Consider the following 14,932-nt stretch of genomic DNA (forward strand, 5'->3'; position numbering starts at 1 on the left):
GTACACCTATGATGGCTTGAGGGAGAGTAAATCAGAATAATTTTTAATTTTTGGGTGAAATATCCCTTTAATTCACAAGAATCACAACAGATTTGTAGTTTTTAGTAGCATCTGCTCCATATTCTGCACTGCATTGTGGGATTCTGAATAATCGTTTCAATCTTTCTACGCAAAACCGTGCATTTTGCTTAATAAATTTGAACCAGTACTGTGTTTAAACCAAAAACAAATAAGTAAAATATTTGGTTTTTAACAACATTTTCTGATTTGTCTACAGGTGTGTTTGGTGCTGATGAAGTGACAGCAATATCAGCAAATGTAGGAGATGATGTCACACTAGAGACAGGTGATACTGAAGTACAGAGAGCTGATGAGCTGTCATGGAGGATTCAAGGTGAAATCATAGCACGGCTCGATAGAGAAGCCAAGATGGTCTCAATAAACACAGATGATGAGAGATTCAGTGGGAGACTGCTGCTGGATAAGACGACTGGATCTCTGACCATCAAGAACATCAACACCGCAGACTCTGGAGTTTATGAACTACGGATAATCAGCCGAAGTGGGGTCAAGACAAAGACATTCAGTCTTACTGTACACTGTGAGTAACTCCATGTGATCATTATGTGTGAAAGATGCGTTGGAATAATCACAGTAATACACAACAGCCCTTCTGTAAACTGAATGATTAGCAACTCGTAAAGAGGTTTAAAATCAGTGCATTCAGAGCCAAATGAAGTATTTGTAAATGAAATATTAATAGTAATAGTAGATGTTTATGGGTCCTTTTGCAACCAAAAGCAAAACTTTTGGCAGGTGTAATTCAGAATTGAGTTTGGTGTGGAATTATCAAAACCTTTAAAGCAATTCATATCCAATACAGGACCTGACATTTATATGAAACTCTTGTCCTGAGAACAACATTCAGTCATTCATATTACTACCTTTTAGCTTTTGTACCTCAGTACTGCCCTGAGACAGAACTGAACCTTTTTTCCTGACCGTGAAAAATATCTGTTATACTCATATCTGTTACAGACACCAATTCAGAAAAAGTCAAGTTAAATAGATACATTTAAAAAGTCTATGTTTAAATGAGTAACATTATAATCTCTGAAATGGTGTCTGTTTGTTTTCCAGCTGAGGATGTCATTGTTCAAGTGTCTGTGATGGAAGGAGATTCAGTCACTCTAAACATTAATGATACAAAACAGAAAGATGAGGAGCTGAACTGGGAGGTGTCTAAAGATGAAAATGTTTACAAAAGCATTAAAGATGAAAGATTTAAGACAGGCGAAACTGGATCTCTGACCATCACAAACATTAACATCAAAGACTCTGGACTTTATCGACTAGAGATCAGCAGCAGCACGAGCATCAAATACAAGGCAGGATTTAATGTTGCTGTCCACGGTGAGTGACTGAATCTGATTATTGATGTTATTATGTAGATTAACTGAATGTCAGGGTGAACTGGAGTAATAACAATAATACACAATAATTGTTTATTACTAACTATTTGTTTATTTATTTATATTTAAACTGAATGGTTAAAAGTAGCAACTGGTAAAGAGGTAAAAAACAGTGTATGTTAATAAACACTCAAGAGATATTTGTAAAGGAAATATCAGAGGAATTATAGCTTGATCCTTTACAAGAGTTAATGTGGAAAGTTTTTGGTAGATGGAAAAACTCTCCAAATACACTTGAAATGATAATTCTTACACTCTAAAAAATGCTGGGATAAAAACAACACAAGTTGGGTTTGAAAATGGACAGACCCAGCGATTTGGTTAAATGTTTGACTAACCTGCTGGGTAGTTTTATTTAAAGATGCAGTGTGTACATTTTAGCGGCATGTAGTGGTGAGGTTGCGAATTGCAACTAACGTTGCTCACCCCTCCCTTTCGGAGAAGCTACGGTGGCTGTCGGGTCGACATGTCGTCGTCTGAAAGAGCAGAGAATAGAGCAATGAAGTTCTTCTTACTTCTAACAAAGAACGGTCTCTGCTTCTAATAAACCAGACGACTACTACTACTTTGTTCGTATTCAACATAATAATGATGCAAGATGCCTCAAAAAACACCAACGAAGAAGAAGAACAACAACAGCATAGTGACAAAACACACTCTTTAGCAGTTTGTCCATTTAGACACATAATATAATAATAATCAAAAGGTGAACATTTAAGCAATATAAAAAAAGGTTTATTGTTTAATTATTATTCATTGAGCATATTAATAAATGTTCATTTCCAACATACTTTGGGTTCATTTTAAGCATCAATACAGTAATTTTTAAACAATAGTTGAGTTTAATAAAACTACCCAGCAGGCTGATCAAACATTTAACCCAACTGCTGGGTTTGTCCATTTTCAACCCAACTTTGGTTGTTTTTAACCCAGTGTATTTTCCCCGACTGAAGGTCTGGCTGGTTAACATGGGTCAGTTATAGCCCCTGCTGGAGATTGCTGTAACTACACATCTCTTAGCATCTTTCATTTATTATTTTTTAATTTTTTTTCTTTGTGAACATTTAAACAAAAGTATTTTAGTATTTTATTGTATTATAAATGTTTTACCCTTGACAGTTGATGGAGGGTTCAGAAATCTGAAAGCGAAATGGAAATCATTCATTCAGTCTATTACTTCCATAATGAGACGTATTTCAAAGTGAAACACACTGTATTTTATGAGAAAATAAGCAGTACAGGAGTTGGATCCTTAAATTGTCATCTTTACAGATTTCTCCAAATATGGCATATCCAATAATAGTATTGTATTATTGTCATGAACTTAAGTAATTATACAAAAAGAGACAAACAAACAAACAAAAACAAATAAATATCAAAACAACCAAAATAAAAATAAAAAATTGCTAAGAAATAAAATGAAATATTTTTTTATGACATGATGTAATTAGTTTGTAAATGTATGTGCAGGATGAACATGTTGCTCTTTAACTCCAAAAACATGAAATATTTTTATTCAAAGTAGATTCATGATTTTTCTTTATATAATTGGAAGTAGAGATTTATTCTGCAGACAATCTCTTTTGAAATTTAGACAAAGATTTTTTTTTAAAAAAAGTTGTTAATTACCTTTTCACACTTAAATTAGAATTTGAGGCACATGTTTTTAGGGTTTTGGCTGGTTTTTTTTTGTACTTGTACATTTAAAGGTGTACTAAGTTAAATGACTTAAAGATTTATAAATGTAATCTCTCTGTTTTAAACAGTTTCTGATTGTTTTTATATGTTTGTTGTTGAGACAGAGGGACTGAAGTCAGTGTCAGTGATGGAGGGAGATACTATCACTCTACACACTGGTGTTACTCAGATCCTCACGGATCGCTTAAACGGCACCGGATCGAGCCGGAGTAACATTAACCTGAATAAGGAGACCGGAGAAATCACCATCAGAAACATCAGAGGAGATCAGTCTGGAGATCTTGAAGTGGAGATCAACACCACCAATGTGGCCTTACACAGAAAATTCAGTATTAATATTAGCGGTGAGTTGCTCAAATCTTCGATAATGTTCTGGTATTGATTCGAATTAACAAATTTACACTGAGACAGAAGATCTGATCAATTGTTGGGCTGATTTACAGTTGTTTCTCTGTTGTTAAACAAATGTCAAATTTAATCAAAAATACAAATATCTCTAGTAAGACAAACATTATATTTATATTTTTGGTCTCTTCTAAACGGTGGTTTCTGAGGGAACTTCAAGGGAGTTGATAATAAATTATAAAATGTAAAATTAAATTCTTTAAATAATTTTCAGATTTGAAAAAAAAACCTAAAAGAAGATGTTTACCAAAAAGGTAAAATATTTTATGTGTTTGGCCATGTCATGCATCTTGATTTTCCAATCAGATTTTTTTTTCCAGGCACATCTTGCCAATTCCAAACCACATAAATCTTAATAACTACTATTAATTTTGCATTTAATCATTTATAAGTGATATATAATTGTTCATGAAGGCTGGAAATGAAAAATGCCTTATATTCAGGTGTGCATAATAAGGCAGATAAAATGAGCCAAAAAAGAGATTTAACTCAGACTGAAAAGTCAAAAATTATTAAATGGTGAATAAATTAAAGGATCATGCAATACTAGAAACTGCAGTTAGGCCATGACCATTGGACAGTGAAATGCTCATTGGGTCAGCAGGGTCAGACAAAAACAGGTGGAGAAAAAAAGATGCTGCAAAATAATTAAGAATTAAGGTGAAGAATTAGGTGTGAAACCATCAGGAACCCTTTAGTCTCCAGCGCCACCATTTTCCAGAACTGCAACTAACCTGGAGTCTCCAGAAGTGCAGTGTGTCAGGATCTCAGAGACTTAGTTTAGCTAAAGAATCCTAAAACATTACCCCCACTTAATTTTTCAGTAGGGATGCACCGAAATTAACATTTTGGCTGATACAATAACGAAAATTCTTTAAATTTGAAAGCTGATAATCAATATATTGGCCAATAAATCTAAATCAGAATTTGTATATAATTTTTGAGAGCCTGATTACAAAAACAAAAGTTTAAAATCCATGTCCCAAACACACAATTATAATATTCAGCTGTAAATGTTGCACTTTTTTTCCTTTTTGAAGTGATTACAATCATTTTTCAAGGAATTCAAAACCATCATGGTGAACAGTGTGCATCTGAAGTGTCTCAGCTGATGGAAATGTATTTATCGGCTTTTATATATCAGCCAAATTTTCTTATCAGGCCGATAACAATAACATTAAAAATGAACATATATCGGCTGATACCAATATGGTGGCCGATATATCATGCATGCCTAGTTCTTAATGCAGAATATTAATGGAAACAGCTGTGAATTTATATGTGCTTTAAATTGTAGCTGTCACAGCTGGTAATGTATTCCCTTACAAGAAATGAGTTTTGAGTGAGCTATTAGTACAGCTACACTGCGTTCCAAATTATTATGCAATTGACATATCAGTAAGATTTCAGTACAATAAACATTCAGATTTTAGTTTTTCTAAGAAAATGTTTGTTTGTTTATTTATCCATGACTTTTTAGATAACTGGTATCAATCTCAGACAAAATAATTTGCCAGGTCTATGGAAACCCTACTTAGAGGTCGTTCCATATTATTAAGCAAGTCACAGTTCTCATGCAATATGAGGAGGAAGAAAGATCTTTCTGAAGATGAAAAGCATGAAATGGTCCAATGTTGTGCAAAAGGCATGAAAACAACTAATATTGTGTGAAACTGAATGGAGATTATTAAATTATCATAAGATTTGTGAGTGATTTAGAGCACAGCAGAACTCGGTCAGATAAAGGCTTATTGAGGAAAGTTCCTGTCAAAAAAATGAATTGTATTAAAAGGGCAGCTATAAAAAAGCCAGTGTTGAGCAGCAAACAGGTATTTGAAGCTGCTGGTGTCTCTGGAGTCTTGAGAAGCTCTCCATGCAGGCTGGCAGTTGTGCGTAAAGATGCATTTCATCCACCCTAAACCAAACCTCACAAAGAGAAACATTTACAGTGGGTGTAGAAATACATTTTCAAACAGTTTTATTGCTGTGGTGTTTTTTTGCAGCATGGGATAGTGCATAGTGCATTGTATTTCAGAAGGCACTATCCTCCTTTTTATACTATAGCTGAAAATGGCCAGTTATGAGCTCCACATATCTTGCAAAAGTCATTTTAATACTCTCCATCTCACTTCCCAGTATTCCAGCCCAAATCATCACCCGCCAGCTCCCTGCTGACGTCGCAGTCTTGTTGGAACGTGGTGGCCATTCACCAACCATCCAGAAATCCATCCATTTAGACCATCCATTGTAGTACGGCATTAGTCAGTGAATAAAACTATTTAAAAACGAGTCTCCATGTATTTCTAAACCCACTGTAAATGTTTCTCTTTGTGAGGTTTGGTTAGTGGTGTCTAAAATGCATCTTTACGCACAACTGCCAGCCTGCATGGAGAGCTTCTTGAGACTCCAGAGACACCAGCAGCTTCAAATACCTGTTTGCTGCTCAACACTGGCTTTTTTATAGCTGCCTTTTTAATACAATTAATTTTTTTGACAGGAACTTTCATTAATAAGCCTTTATCTGACCGAGTTCTGCTGTGCTCTAAATCACTCACAAATCTTATGATAATTCGATAATCTCCATACAGTTTCACACAATATTAGTTGTTTTCATGCCTTTTGCACAACATTGGACCATTTCATGCTTTTCATCTTCAGAAAGATCTTTCTTCCTCCCCATATTGCATGAGAACTGTGACTTGCTTAATAATGTGGAACAACCTCTAAGTAGGGTTTCCAGAGGTCTGGCAAATTATTTTGTCTGAGATTGATACCAGTTATCTAAAAAGACATGGATAAATAAACAAACAAACACTTTCTTAGAAAAACTAAAATCTGAATGTTTATTGTACAGAAATCTTACTGATTTGTCTCTTGCATAATAATTTGGAACGCAGTGTATATAGGTTTACTACTGTTAAAATATACTTTTATACACTAAAGAGTGGGCCAATTTGGTCTCAAGCATAAGGTGTCCATATTTGATTATTTTTAGTTTTTGATTTAATTATTAGGATTTTTCGTCTGGCTTTACTACAGTTGACCAAAAGAATTGTATTCAGGGAATCGGGCCTGGAGGGCTGGTGTCTTGCAGACTTTAGTAACAGTCCCAGTTTAACATTCCTGTCTGTATGGGGGTGTTTGGTTTGGGTTAGATCTCAGCAGGACTGGAGTTGAAAAGGCCTGATTGAAATTATTCATTTTTATAGCTTATTTTATCTTTTGCCTCATAATGTTCCCTCCAAAAGTGTGATGGAGCAGATCCATCTCGCCTGACTGCGCAGACTAAAAGTATAATGGAAAACAATTTTATGACAACACAATTTAAAGGAAATTCAAATGAAAAATTGAATTTATCTTGGCATAGTTGAATAACAAGAGTTCAGTACATGGAAATGACATACAGTGAGTCTCAAACTCCATTGTTTCCTCCTTCTTGTGTAAATCTCATTTGTTTAAAAGACCTCCGAAGAACAGGTGAATCTCAACATAACACCGACTGTTACGTAACAGTTGGGATCATTAATATGTACGCCCCCAATATTTGCATATGCCAGCTCATGTTCAAGGCATTAGACAAGGGCAGCCAGTATTAACGTCTGGATCTGTGCACAGCTGAATCATCAGACTAGGTAAGCAAGCAAGAACAATAGCGAAAAATGGCAGATGGAGCAATAATAACTGACATGATTCATGATATTTTTAGTGATATTTGTAAATTGTCTTTCTAAATGTTTCGTTAGCATGTTGCTGTTATTTTCATTTTTAAACACTTGCAGTCTGTATAATTCATAAACACAACTTCATTCTTTATAAATCTCTCCAACAGTGTAGCATTAGCCGTTAGCCACGGAGCACAGCCTCAAATTCATTCAGAATCAAATATAAACAATATAACAGTATACAATACTCACATAATCCGACGCATGCATGACGAACACTTTGTAAAGATCCATTTGAGGGTTATATTAGCTGTGTGAACTTGTTTATGCACTGTTCAAGGCAATCTTACAATCTCTGACGATATCAAGCATTCTGTCATGTCGCAATCCCTCGCGCAGCGTCGGATCCGCGAGCGCGCAAAGTTGGGCTCATCCAGCTGCGGGTGCGCTGATGCGGTTATTTTTACTGATTTAAAATACATCAAACAAACACATCGAATTCACAGTTCATTCTTTTGAAATTGTAGGTTTTGCTTATCAAGTAGGCCTACTTTACTACAGAGCAAACAGGAAGGCTGCCCATCTCGCTCATTAACAGCAAACTGATTCTTCCATTCTTCTTACCTTTACTGCTGATGCTGCGACTCTTCTTGTTTGCATGTGTTCCTTCATTTTATCTTCCACATTTAGTTTTTCTCCTTTAATAACAAATTTGACCATTTTGAGGCTTAAATTTACAAAATTAATGGCTACTGTTTGAACTCTTCCTAAGCGCGCACTTGTGTTTGTTTCGTAACTGAGTGATTGCATCATTAGCCTACATTGGCTGATGTCTGAAAATAATAAATGCTCACCAAAATTATTTTATATGACAAATAAAGCATTATAGCTCATTTATATTTTTTTTAATTCACTTTAATTTAAATTTTAAAACAAAAATAAATTGTATGCAAATTTTTTTTTATTATTATTATTATTATTGTGGTCGGCATATCGCGCGCCGCATTTACATTTGTGACGGGCCGCAGGTTGAGAACCACTGCTCCACACCCATTCAAACGCTTATTGCGGTGAAGTGTCGCGTCGCGCAACTCACGCCCAATTACATCAAAAGTAGCCTATATGCTCACTGGATGTCATGGCAACTGAATCACGGAGGAAAACTTTAAATATCTCGCCTTCGCTTTAATTTCGGACCATCTCCAAAAAGACATAAAACACTAAACAAATGATTTTGACATGCGTTTATCAAAGTAGGAAATCCAGACTTTTAATCCCTTACACACAATTACTGCTGTTGAAATACGAAATGGAGGCGGGTCCGGATTGAATCCCCTCCGGGTCCGGATCCGGACCGGAGTCCGGACTTTGAGAAGTGCTGCCTTAGACTTATATTACATCTTGTGAAAAAGTTCTAGGGCACCTAGATAAATAACATGGTTGAAACAACCATGTTATTTTGTTCTTCCCTTAACATTTTGATATGAATTGATATAATTTATAAATTGATAATAATTTTGATATAAATTATATATAAAACTGATATAAATTTTGTGTATAAATATTTATCTTTATAAATGTGAACATTCCCAACACTCTGACAGTGCAATATGTAAGAGGTTGGTGATTGATCTTTATAAAAAAAAAAAAATCTAAATTATTCTTTGTGAAAAAAGTAAGCAACAACATTTTAATTACATACAATTTATTAGCACTAAAGAACATGAGTGTGAATCACACAGTATCCGCCTTTCATCTTATGGGTGTCTGATCCACGAGAAGACCATCTTGACTGGTTTGGACACTTCTCTCACTGCAGCTGCCTCCTTTACTTTCAAGGCGAACCATTTGCCTTCTTCACTTATTAAAGTAACTGATTTACTCAACGAGGCACACAATTTGAGGAATTATTTATGTCTAGTGCACAAATGAGTTACGTGTCAAAGTGTGATTGTTTGGTGTTCAATGTTAAGGTTATTCTCTGAGAAACCATTTCTGTTTGTTCTCCAGGTGTGTTTAGTAATGAGAAAGATGGAGTGAAGACGGTGTCAAAGAAGACAGGAACTGATGTCGTTCTACACACTCGCCTGACTGAAATACAAAAAGATGATCTGATAGAGTGGACATTTGGACCTCAAAACATTTCCATAGCAAAAACTGATGGAAAGAGCAAAAATATAATATATAACGACAATGATGTGAGATTCAATAACAAACTGGTTCTACAGATTGACAGTGGAGATCTCACCATAAGTGATGCCAACAGTGAACACTCAGGACTTTATCAGCTGAAGATCATGAACAACACATTCACCATACAGAAGAGATTCAGTCTTACAGTCAGTGGTGAGTAACTCAATGTGCTTTATGAACAATTTAGATAATGTGATGTCAGGACATATTTGTTTTTGTTTTTGTCCTCTCACACTAAGAATGATAACTATATTATCATCCACACCAACAGACAATAACATTCTGTTTATTCAAAGTGTTTCACTTGAAATGCAGCGTGTGTGTTTAAGTGTGGTGGATGATGATTATGTGCTGGACTCTGCTGTTCCATTAAGAATTAAAATAATTATTAAAACTTTATGGATATATTTATTGTTTTTGGCATGAATGGGACTTTACTAGCAAAATATAATTCTGGTGAACTTTTACTGAATATTAAACATTCCTAAAGGAAATTGAATCAGCTAATTACTGTTACTGAAATAAAGTTATTCCTGTATAAAACACATATGGATTATATAGAGCCAATGTTTATAGTGTTCGTTCACACTAATGTCTGTCTTTATCATTACAGATTCAGGTCTGTCTTCAGGTGCTGTTGGTGGAATAGTTGGTGTTTTGGTGGCAGTCATTGTAGCTGCTGCTGTTGTGATTTACTATCAGTATACTATCATCTCTAAATTGAAAAAACAATTAGTAAGTATAACATCTGATCTGATACATGCAGGACATTATTCCCCAATATTATATCATAAACATCATTTTGTGAAAACAGTGACGTCATGCATGTGTATTACGTGTTACAAAATGACATCGCAAACTACTAATGCAGCATTTTTAGTTATTTTCACAGATTTGTTTGAACGGGTATTATTATCAACACTATTTTCATTTTTAACCAGGTGTTATACTGTGAATCTTTCTGTGTTTTTGTCACAGGTTTCTGTGACGGATCAGAATCAGGAACAGGATGAAACAACTCCAACAGTAAATAATCATCATCTGTGACAATGTAAACGCAGGCTTTGCATGATCAATATAGGGACTATATGCAAAAATTGTCTTTTTTTATTGCCAGTATGTGAACATCTTGTTATGAAGCCTTACCCAGCTTCCTAGGTTGTCTGTAGACTGACTTTTATGCAAAGCAAAAGATGAAAAAGAGCTTCACTGTGAGTATATCAGGGCATTGAATCACATTCAGTCTCTTGTTCATTATGTGTTCATGAGTGTGAGCTCGAGCAGTTCACTTAATGACCACTGTGTTTATATATAGGCTGTTTTTGACATAAATCACACTTCAGGTATTTTTTTGCCTCATGCTTGACTTGAACAAAAGGGAAGATTTTCTTCACAGGTATTTGTAAAGCTCATATATCATAAGTAATGTTTGTTGTTTCTTCTTAGTGTAATAATTTTAAGTATTAATTAAATTGTGACTGATCTTAAAGCTGCAGTGTAATTTCTGTTCTGTTAATGTGTGTTCATACATGTGGATCTGTGTGCAAATACACAATAAAGCAACTGGACAAAACTAAGAGTATTATATGGTGTCAGAGTGGATTGTAAGTCACTGAAATTGCGTAAAGAAGGATTAGTCAGGATATTTACATGTCTGTCAGTAAGATCTCTCGCAAAACTTTACTATCGCTCACACAATATTTCGTATTCCCCCGAGGAACTTTGCTTTCACTCGGAATGAACCCAAAAGTTTTGTGAGCAAATGCAAAGTTTTTCAGGTGAACTAATGCAAAAGCACTGAAATATATGGAGGCCATAAATGGACATGGTGAAAGAAAAAAATATGAGATGGGAGGAAAAATCAATGCTTTTGCGAAACTTTGCATTCACTTGCAAAGCGTTTGTGTTCTTTTCGAGATTTTAGGTGAACAAAATATTTTGTGAGGCAATGCAGAAGTTTTACGAGTGAACACAAAGATTCTTGTTTCACTTTTCCCTGGAGAAACGGGACAACATAAACATTTTGCAAGCGAACACAAGTATCTCAGGGGAATGCAAGCAAACTCAAGAGCATTATATTGACACTTTCTTTCCTCCCATTTCATATTTTTCCTGCAACATATCCTTTAAGGGGCTCCATAGAAATGTATTTTTTCCATCTGTAGAGTCCAACAGTTGCCTGTTTTAAAGCAGATGTTAAGTAATTTTTAGCTCTTTTTCTTCCCTCAAAAAAACTACTTTAAAATTAGGGATGTCCCGATCACGTTTTTTTGCCCTCGAGTCCGAGTCCGAGTCATTTGATTTTGAGTATCTGCCGATACCGAGTCCCGATCCGATACTTCTATAATAGCCTACATAAAAAAGAATAAAGAAGAGCGAAAAAACAGATCCAGGAACAGTGCTTTTCAGGTTTTTCAGATATCTAACAGTAATCAAATAGTAATCAAATATAAAGTATCACTGCATATTATCTTTACTGTATAAAATAAATAAAGATTAATCATTATTTAAGTTACAAAAACTATTCAGTCAAGAGCAGTGAGTGATGTTTTTGTTATTTGTTGTTTGATTTAACATTAAAAACAGGCAGCAGGAATAGTTGTTTTCCCTAGAAGACATGCACGATCCAGTACATATACTGTTACACATGCGCTGTCTTTCTCGACTAATATACGTTCACTTAAGACATAACCGACTATATTTGCTAGGTACTCGCTAAGACGGACATGTTGACATAATTTTTTGTATGAATGTGGCCGCCGAAGCGCAAGACTTGAACGAGAACTCAGTATTTGCGCGCTGACTGGAATAAGCGTGTGCGCGCTTCGGATGAGCGCACACAAATCTTCTCACAGCGCGTGCGAGTTCTCTTTCGCGTCTTGTTCTTGAAGGTTTAAATCAGAAAGGCTTAAATGAGTTAGTTTAAACACAGATAGCAACGTGTGCTGTTCAGGTCTCACCTGTATCAACACCCGTGTGATGACGGCGTAAATGACAGGACATTACAGCAGACGGCACTCGCAGTTAACAGTTTACAAAGAGTGACTGTTTTGTCCACGCTTTCTGATTATCGTTGTTGTAACGTTTTGTGCATCCATCGACTGAAACATACATTATCTGAACTCTGTCTGTTTTCCACGTTGCTATTTTAAACAAACCATATTAACCAATAGATGCGTCGTAATTCGAGATGGACCGCGGTGCAAGTGCGTACCGAACCGTATGGTTTGTTTTTTTTACCGAGAACCGTTGCACCCCTAATACATATATATCCGAGTGCTGATCGGGAGGTAACGTCCGATTCCGATCGAGTCTGAAACCACGTGATCGGGCCCGATTTCCGATCACGTGATCGGATCTGGACATCATGTTTAGTGCATTTTTAACGTGTTTATTGATAAGTATAACGAGGCAAAACAGAACAGCATGCGCATATCTGAGCTGTACAATTTAAAATTATTAAAATTTTGTCATCAATTATATACATTTTGAGAAATGACAATAGGTTTTTGTTCATTCAGTGTCCCTTAATGCAGGTACATCATTAGTCCAGTAGATGGAGACAAGTGACTGTGTTGCAGAGTCTCAGCAATCATCTCCTCCATGTTGACTGGAGACTGAACTGAAGAAAATGTCTCTCTGGATATCTACTGTAACCTCGGTTCCCTGAGAGGAAGTAATGCAACACAACTCGGAAAATAAAATGAAGATTTCATTTGCAAAAACAGATGACTCCATTTTTATTAATGCTCATAGGCTAAATCATGTTTTTTTTATTGTGCATTTCAAGTAATATCAATCAAACTGCAGTTTTGATTAAGTAATAATAACTAAAAAAAAACAAAAAAACAGGTAACTTACAAAATTAAAGTTCATTGAAAGTTTTTTTCAGCAAAATCAGGTAACTCCACATTTCATGTATCACAGTTAAAAAAACAGGTAATTACTTTGTAAATGCATTTAAACACTCAAACACACATGCGCACACATACAAACGCATAAGGACAAACAAGGTTTCAGCATGTAAGATGTGTATGGTGTACAAGGAGTTGCAGGAGTCGAAATTATAAATCCTCGATCACTTTTAGGCCGCATCTGTTACAATATGTTATATTTATGGTCAGCAGCATGTATGGTTGACTTGTGAGTCCTGTGTATGTGACGTCATTGAGATGCGCACGCACGTGAAGTGAAGTGGAAGCACTGAGAAGCAGTTGTGAGATCCCATGCATTCCCAGGATGGCATCTATGGCATTTCTTGTCTCTGTCATTTCTCAATGTCAATTTCACTGGATATCTGGGGGTGTTTAGACTCCTTGTGGGGATAAATCGATCAATGGTATGGCATTTGGTTAAAGCATATACTTACATCCATCGCCAACTCTGTGGTCCACTAAAAGCCTCAAAGGCATCAGGGCTAAAGTGGAGAGAACAAAAGACACTTTTTTAATTCTTCACAATTTCCCATTCTTTTCTCCTCTCCTCGCTAGGAAAGCAGTGAAGGCTTACATCGCTTCTCTTGTTGCCCTTTGACTGAAAATTACAATGTGGCATGGTATCAGTATTTTATTTTCCGAGTTGTGTTGTGGTAAAAATAGGAACAGGTAGCGTCAGTAGCTCACAGAGTGCAACCATTTGACGTCATCGACACGCACCTGAAACAATGGCGCCTCCTGTTGTCCAAAATATTTTTAAAATGATGTGGATTTTTTTAATTAACATAAATCTTTCATGGGTTTTCTACTACATATTACAGTAAGAGACATTATTTACATTACATTAAGCCATACCAGAGGTTCCCTTTAAAACCACAGCGGCTGTGGAAGTGACATCACATACTGTTGAGTAGGAACTACATTTGAATTTAAATTTACTTCACGACCGCTGAAAAAGTACATTATATATAGTACGAATGCGTGTAGTATGAATAAATTCAGACGTACTACATCTGCCATATTGTTACTGTCACATGACCTACCAGCATCAGTTACATCCCTTCAATTCCATTCACAAATCCTGTGGCCTCATGGGATAGTAAAGTGTCCATCGTATGCACACTTCAGAATATTATCAGAAGCAGTAGGTCATCTGGGTACTTTTCACCTACTGTTTTTCGAATACTTCACATAATATTTTTCACATACCATATTGTAGTATTCAGTTTTGGACGCAGCTATCGTTCTCTCTTCTGAATGTCGTTGTCAATCACTCTATTTTTTTCTTTTTTTGAAACAAAACACAATTGTTGAGTTTTTCTTTTGCTATTTTTGCAAAATATATTTAATGTGGTTTCTCATTCACCGCTATATAAGTTTACCCAACTATGATGACTTCTGCTTCTGAGAAACATGGAAATGTGAAAAGAGTTAATTGTAGACATAAACTTTTAAACCGTAAAGATGTTTTAGGCTGCTTACAATATTTTACCTTTTACCTTTAGTCCAAATGAATCACATCTCAAAATCTCAAAAAGAAATTTCAGGAATGACACCTGCATTGCAA

The 14,932-nt window shown here is 35.5% G+C and overlaps 1 protein-coding gene across 1 annotated transcript; it reads left to right on the forward strand.

Moving 5' to 3' along the window:
• The first annotated feature begins 256 nt into the window (after positions 1-256).
• On the forward strand, positions 257-10,919 carry LOC125272961 (carcinoembryonic antigen-related cell adhesion molecule 1-like). The gene is made up of 6 exons (XM_048198175.1): positions 257-601; positions 1,141-1,413; positions 3,275-3,514; positions 9,248-9,583; positions 10,044-10,165; positions 10,409-10,919. Exons 1-6 carry the CDS (start codon positions 430-432, stop codon positions 10,475-10,477), a joined length of 1,212 nt encoding a protein of 403 aa, XP_048054132.1. The 5' UTR covers positions 257-429; the 3' UTR covers positions 10,478-10,919.
• The last annotated feature ends 4,013 nt before the right edge of the window (positions 10,920-14,932 follow it).

This window comes from Megalobrama amblycephala, linkage group LG7 (assembly GCF_018812025.1).
Source record: "Megalobrama amblycephala isolate DHTTF-2021 linkage group LG7, ASM1881202v1, whole genome shotgun sequence".
NCBI classification, from domain to species: Eukaryota; Metazoa; Chordata; class Actinopteri; order Cypriniformes; family Xenocyprididae; genus Megalobrama; species Megalobrama amblycephala.